Source organism: Palaemon carinicauda, chromosome 11 (genome assembly GCF_036898095.1).
Source record: "Palaemon carinicauda isolate YSFRI2023 chromosome 11, ASM3689809v2, whole genome shotgun sequence".
In the NCBI taxonomy this organism is placed as follows: domain Eukaryota; kingdom Metazoa; phylum Arthropoda; class Malacostraca; order Decapoda; family Palaemonidae; genus Palaemon; species Palaemon carinicauda.
This window is the reverse complement of record NC_090735.1, coordinates 124,936,887-124,944,280: the sequence shown is the minus strand read 5'-3', so window position 1 is coordinate 124,944,280 and position 7,394 is coordinate 124,936,887. Positions and strand designations below refer to the sequence as shown.

The 7,394-nt window shown below is 38.8% G+C and overlaps 1 protein-coding gene across 1 annotated transcript in view; it reads left to right on the top strand.

Moving 5' to 3' along the window:
* The first annotated feature begins 385 nt into the window (after positions 1–385).
* LOC137650176 (erythroid differentiation-related factor 1) overlaps positions 386–7,394 on the top strand; it is a 36,847-nt gene continuing 29,838 nt past the window's right edge. Inside the window, exons 1-3 of the mRNA XM_068383341.1 lie at positions 386–699; positions 862–992; positions 1,487–1,742. Of these exons, the coding sequence (XP_068239442.1) occupies positions 409–699; positions 862–992; positions 1,487–1,742 (678 nt within the window). The 5' untranslated portion in view covers positions 386–408. The remainder of the gene's footprint in view (positions 700–861; positions 993–1,486; positions 1,743–7,394) is intronic.

Here is a 7,394-nt window from a genome sequence, read left to right as displayed (position 1 = left end):
CCCTTTGCGTCAATAGGCATAAGAGGAGATGATGAATGAGAGATCTAGTATAATGTTGTTACTGTTCTTAAAATATTTTTTTATTTTAATTGTTCATTTCTTCTCTCTTAGTTTATTTATTTCCTTGTTTTCTCTCCCCACTTGGCTATTTTTCCCTGTTGGAGACCTTGGGCTTATATCATCTTGCTTTTCCAACTAGGGTTGTAGCTTAGCTAGTAATGATAATAATAATAATGATTAAGCCAAACAGTAACTTGTATTGTGTGATCATTGAAAACTATTGTGAACATTTTGTATCTGGCTACTTATGTGAATGAATTGAAAAAATAAATTTGACCAGTTTTCCATGTTGATATTGATGCAAATCATTTGATTTTCAGATTGTTTGTATTATATTTGTTATATAAAATGGAAGCAAGTAAGGAAAAAGAAATGGAAGGGACACGAACCCAAGATGAAGATTTTCAAGTGGTTCTCCCCAACAAAGAATCAAACTCGCTAGTGATATCAGATTCAGTAGGGCCATCACAAGCATTAAGCCCTATCAGGAAACAAAATATGGGGACAGCTTGTGGTCCGTTTTTAGAGGAAAAGAAGGAAACTGAGTCATATCTTCAAGAGAGAGCTTATGGGGCTCAAGCATGCCGAGATGAACAAGACATGCGCATTCATTCTGCCGCTGTTGTCAAGAGTTCGGAGGTCAGTTAGTATTTGAAACCTGAATTTTGTTGTCTTGTTTCTTTTGAAATTGCATTTTAGGTGTGTGTTAATTTTATAAAAGTTATCAAGCAATGTTATGGGTATTTAAAAAATTCTTTTTATGAATATTTTTATACTGTGTTGCTGCTTGTTTCATTCCAGGTAGAATTTCCGGTTCAGTTCCGTGAACTCCAGTCTAACACAGATTTAAAAAGGCCTCCGTCGAACTGGCTACAAGAACACTCCTCCATCCGATTGCCCAATCCAACATTGAAGCATGCAGATTTCTCCAGGTAAATTATTTTATATCATATATAACATAATTTTAACCCTTTTACCCCCAGGCTCTTTGGAAATTTCCAACCCTTAACCCCCAAGGGGTTATTTTTTCCCCAGTACATTTTGCAGTATATTTTTTTTTAAATTGTTCTAACAGCCTTAATTTTTGTCATAGAGAGGTCAGGTTCGTCTCATTCTCTTGGAAAATGCCTGAATTTTTTCAAAAAATTATCAAAAATCTGAAAAAATTTTTTTTTTATAGCATATTTTTGCAAGGACGTACCGGTACGTCCATGGGGGTAAAGGGATGGGTTTTGTGAAACGTACCAGTACGTCCTTTTGGGGGTAAAAGGGTTAATTGTGCTCCGACGTTCGAAGGTTATCACCATTATCGAACATCAGAAATCTAATTTGACTTGTGCTCCAATGGTCAAAGCTTGTAAACACTTACGCATCCTGATGTGATCCTCATTTTCTGTTATTATTTCTCATTTGATTACCTTTTCAGCTTCCTTATGGCACACCAGTTTCCAGATTGCATAGGCGAAGTGGATGTTGTATCAGATGCTGAGAACATTAAGAAATTACTCAAGATTCCATATAATCCCAAAGCTCACGTTAGTATGATGATTCATCGTGTTGGGAAAACCTTGCTTATTGATGAATTTGACATCTATAAGTACTTGTTGAGACAGTCCAAGAAAGAATGGCATTGGCTTCGGAAATTCTTCTTCGAACATGTCTTGCAATCGTTGACACAGATGGTGAGTTGAAGGATTTTGTGTTACAGTGAACCCTCGTTTATCGCGGTAGATAGGTTCCAGACGCGGGCGCGATAGGTGAAAATCCGCGAAGTAGTGACATCATATTTACCTATTTATTTAACATGTATATTCGGACTTTTAAAACCTTCCCTTGTACGTAGTACTGTTAACAAACCACCCTTTAATGTACAGAACACTTAATGCATGTACTACAGCACCCTAAACTAAAACAGGCACAAATATTAAAGGCGATTTTATATCATGCGTTTCCTAAACACCTAAAAAGCACGATAAAAAATGGCAACCAATGTTTTGTTTACGTTCATCTCTGATCATAATGAAGAAACAAACTCATTTAGTGTACAGTACACATATATGTATAGGTTAGTTTTTGCATCGATTATATTGATTATACAGTACTGTACTGTATGTTGATTTGTTTATTACCAATGTTTTAGTTTACGTATTTTTCTTAGGACTTCCAAATGAAATGTTTTTCTTTATGACGCCGCCTGAAACGACGGCGTGTACGCTCAGTAAACAACCACGCTCAGAACAAACAAGGCATTTAACGCGCATGATGATAGTGATAAATAATGATACAGTACATACAGTATTTACAGTAAAAGCATTTACAAAATATGTTACCTTACAAATATAAATTATACAGTATTGTACGTAGCAAAGCAGGAAAACAATTTACGAGAGAGAGAGAGAGAGAGAGAGAGAGAGAGAGAGAGAGAGAGAGGAGAGAGAGAGAGAGAGAGAGAGAGAGAGAGAGAGAGAGAGAGAGAGAGAGAGAGAGATTGTTTTACGTACGTAAATGTAAATTTTAAACAAAAAAAATATGATAGGTTACAACATGTAGACTTTTAAAACCTTCCCTTTAACTTAATGCATACAGTACGTACATTACTAAACTATAAAACAGGCAGTAAGAATATTAAAGTAAAAAATAAAGATTGTTACTGTACTCACCACGAAAGAAGTTAAAGAAAAACTTGAATGGTGATGGCGATGAATTTGCTGCACAGTAGAAATGATGATGATGAAGCTGATGATGTGTTCTACTGTGCAGCCAATGATAGTATTTTACGTCTCTTCAGACGGAGGTGTCTTTTCCTGGGACACCTCTTCAACTTCTTCCTGGGAAACTTCTTCAATTTCTTCCGAAGGCGTACTAGCAGGAGGAACTGGCTCTTTTTTGCGAGGCTGGAAGAACATTGTGATCGGAAGTTGTTGCCGCTGCTTCTTTTTTCGATCCAAGAGCATTTTGTAGGGAGTCATGTCTTCATCGATCTTGTTGCAGAATTGCATCGAGCGAACCATATCCTCGTCCCACTCTTGCAACATTTCTTTCAACTCCTTCGCATGGTTGCAGGCCTTGGCAAGCCGTTCTAATGTTAAGCCCGTTTCTTCGACATTTTCTTGGGTCTCTTCCTGGGTATCACTCTCTTCTTCACTTGCCGATTTCGTCAGGTCTTCGAGGTCTGCGTCAGTTAGGGGCTGGGAATGGCAGTCCAACAACTCGTCGACGTCTTCAGTCGTCATGTCGCCAAACCCGTCCGTCACCTCCAATTATGGCAGCCAACTGCACAGATTTCCGTATTGCAGTGTGTTGGATTTCCGACGGAGTAAATCCCTTGTCGTCGTAAACAATATCGGGCCACAACTTCTTCCAGCTCGCATTCACGGTTGCAGGTTTCATCTCTTGAAGTGCCTTCTGAATATTCTACAGGCACGTGGCTATGGTGTACTGCCGCCAGTACGCCTTCAAGTTGAAATCTTCATCCTCGTCATCTTGGGCAGCATCCACACACGCAACGAGGTCCGCCAAGGTATTCTTCGTGTAGAGGGCCTTGAACGCCCTGATAACCCCCTGGTCCATCGGTTGAATTAATGACGTGGTGTTGGGTGGCAGGAACTCAACCTGAATGCCCTCATGCGACAGGTCAGTTGCGTGTCCACCAGCGTTATCCATAAGGAGAAGGATCTTGAATGGCAAGCCCTTCTCTAAGAGATATTTACTGACTTGCGGGATAAAACACTGGTGGAACCAGTTGGAGGTCAGCATCTTCGTAATCCATGCTTTTTGATTATGCATCCAGTACACGGGAAGGAGATTCTTATTTTTATTTTTCAAAGCGCGAGGATTTTTCGACTTATAAATAAGCCCCGGCTTTAACAAAAATCCAGCAGCATTGCCACACATCACGAGGGTAACGCGATCCTTGAATGCCTTAAAGCCAGAGGCTTTGGCTTCCTCTTTGAACAGGAAAGTTCGCGACGGCATTCTCTTCCAAAACAAGCCAGTCTCATCCATATTAAAGACTTGTTCCGGCTTGTATCCACCTTCGGCGATAATATTCTTGAACGTCTGGTTCACGTAAGTTTCAGCAGCGGAAGCAGACTCCCCATGCAGGGAAACGCTTTTCAGGGCGAAGCGTTTCTGAAACTTCGCGAACCATCCTTTGCTTGCGGAAAAACGTTTCTGAGGCTGGGAATCAGTGGATGTCCCTGGTTGAGGATCATCTGCATCATCATCATCTTCAGCATGGTTGCCGTCGTCGTCTTTAGGTTCCTTTGCAGCAAAATTCTCATATAAACTCAAAGCCTTTGTTTGGATGGTGTTCGTATCCAACGCTATGTTCTTCTTCCGGCAGTCGGCAATCCACACAGCTAAAGCACCTTCCATGCGTACGATCGTTTTATTACGCGTTGTAACGACTCGCTTCGCTGATCTGCTAAAGGTGATTGCAGCCGTCTTTCTAATGTTCGCCTCGTCCTTTTTGATATAGCGAACGGTGGATTCGTTGATGCCAAAATGGCGGCCGGCGGCCGCGTAACTTCTACCATCTTTTAACATGTCGAGAAGCGTAACCTTCTCAGCTATCGTCATCATCCTTCGGTGGCGTTTAGGCTCACTACCAGCCTTAAGAGAAGCAGAACGCTTGGGAGCCATTACAGTAGGATTTACGTACAGTACTGTAACAAAAAGTTCAACTTAAAAAGGTCGCACACAGCACAGATTAAACTTCACAAACTTAAGAACGTCTACTCAGCGATACGCGGTAACAGAGAGTGAACGATCCAGCCCCGCGAGAACTTTGATGCTGCGGGTAGAAGATGCGGGCAAAACACCAATCACAGGCTAGATAACAAAACTTGAGTTCTGATTCGTCATCTATCAGCGCTTGAACCAATCACAACCCGTCTTACAGTACTATGATGCGTTGGTTACCTACTCATAGAAGATGCCCCGCGCATACTGAACGTACGTAGATTAAGTACAATACCGTAATAATAATAAATAATGATAATAATACTGTACAGTAATAATAATAATAATGATAATAATAATAACAATAATAATTTTATTAACAACAACAACAATAATAATAATAATAACAATAATAATAATACACACTTTACGTACGCTATTTTACGCTCTCTCTCTCTCTCTCTCTCTCTCTCTCTCTCTCTCTCTCTCTCTCTCGTACGCTTATTCGAAATGTGATTTTTGCAACAAAGAATATTATTGGATGCAGTACTGTACTACGTACGTATACATACAAAAGATTCATGGAAAAGAAGCACATCCATTACAGTACACACCATTCTAATATGGTATGACTGCATCTGATTTGCGTTTCATGTTCGATTTAATTTTACTACGTACTGAATTATCGTATGATCACATTCTCTTTTCGTGTTTTATTTCTTTCTGTGCTGAATTATATATCATATGTAATGCAATGAACAATCAGTAAGAGCAGATATTACTAATTACAGTATTAATGGAATTACAGGTAACAAAATATCGTATTTGGGGGTCTTCAGATTTCGCGGTATTTTCGAATTTTCCGGAAAATCCGCGATGTGTATATATATATGGGTTATGGAAAAACCCCGCGAAGTGGTGAATCCGCGATTGTCGAACCGCGAAGTAGCGAGGGTTCACTGTACTGTATTTTACTTTACTTTACTTGTTTTGGGTTTAAATCCAACCCTCCACTGAAGTCGAGTGAACTACTACTTCTCGGGCGGGTCCATATTAATCATCTAACGAAACATTTTCATTATAACTTATACAATTCTTTGATTGTAGCATCTTCCAAATCATATGATCTTGTGAAAAGTAATGTCTTTAGTTTCTTCTTGAATTCAATTGCTCCCTTTAGGTCCTTTATTTCAGTTGGCAGTTTATTATAATGTCTAGGCGCACTGTAGCTAAAAGCCCTTTCACCAAATTTACTATTTGTTCTTGGTTCAGATAGCCTATGTTTGTGAGGGGCATTGATGGTTTGGCGAGTTAAAAACTAATTTTTACCCTTTTATGTGATTTATTAACCACATATTTTGTGGTTTTTTAGTCAGTTTTTTAGAAAGGTATATATAGACTTATTTTTTTTTTCATAAATATATTAAAAAGAATTTTTCAATATTAAACTTAGCCGGTGATTATATAAGCTGCAACTCTGTTGCTCGACAGAAAACTCTACGTTAAAAATCCGCCAGCGATCGCAATGCAGGTAGGGGGTGTACTTCAACAGCGCCATCTGTCGTGCAGGTACTCAGTACTCAATGTAAACACAGACTCAATTTTCTCTCTGTCGGGCTACCGGCAAGACCTACTAATTCGCTGTTACTAACTGGATTTGTTTTCACAACTATTTGGTGAAGTACACTATTCTAGTTTTGAGCTTTCGCTATGCAGGTGTTTTATCTTCATCTCAAAACTTGAACTCGTTTTGGATAGATTTAATTATGGTGACAAAGAGAGTATGGACTCTCTTTCACTTTTAAATGGCCGACCCTTCCCTTAGACGGAAGTGTGTTTAGGTTTTTAGTAATTTTGCTTAACACGTTATAGATCTATATATTTTATATCTCTCCGCCTTTATTAGGCCTCTTCGATTAACTTTCCATTTATTATAAACATATAAAAATAAATTTTTATGTTTTGTTTATATGCGACCTTTCCTGATAGTAGGCGGTCCTAACTTGGAACCGAAGTTAATCAACGTTGAGCCCGTTATATCGTATTTAGCCTTTAAAGAATTTAAAACTTTTTAAATGTAATATTTTATGAAAGAATTTCTTTGATAGTCTTCGTACTGTTTTCAAAGATGAACTAACGTTTAGACTACGCAGTTGTTGAATTTCAGGACGTTCAACATGCGCTCTATCGTTACGATAGAGAGAGAGTGTATCACGGTTTCACTTTGCAGTAAGAGTAAATCGATTCTGACGTTTTGTTCATTCTTTCTTAGCTTAAATGTTTTAAATTCTAAATTAAAGGAACTTTTTATTTGGAAAACCTTTCAGTTTTTTCCTTTAGTCAAATAACATGTTTTTTTGACGATATATAATTGGGCTCTTCTCTTCTCTTAGGTGCGAAATCAAGAGAGAAAGAGAGAGAGAGATAGAGACGGAGGGAGAGAGAGGAGAGAAAACGTTCCGTTCAAGCGGGTAACGTTGTTCTCGTGTTACTCTCGTCCCTAGTCTCTGTACGGGGAGAAAGGTAAAACGTTTCTAGGGTTTTATTCTTGTCCCCAGGCTATGTGCGGTGAGAGATTGAAAACGTAGTTTATATGAACTAGCGTTTAGTCTCTTTCCCAGCCACTGAATTTTTTATCTTAATATATGTTT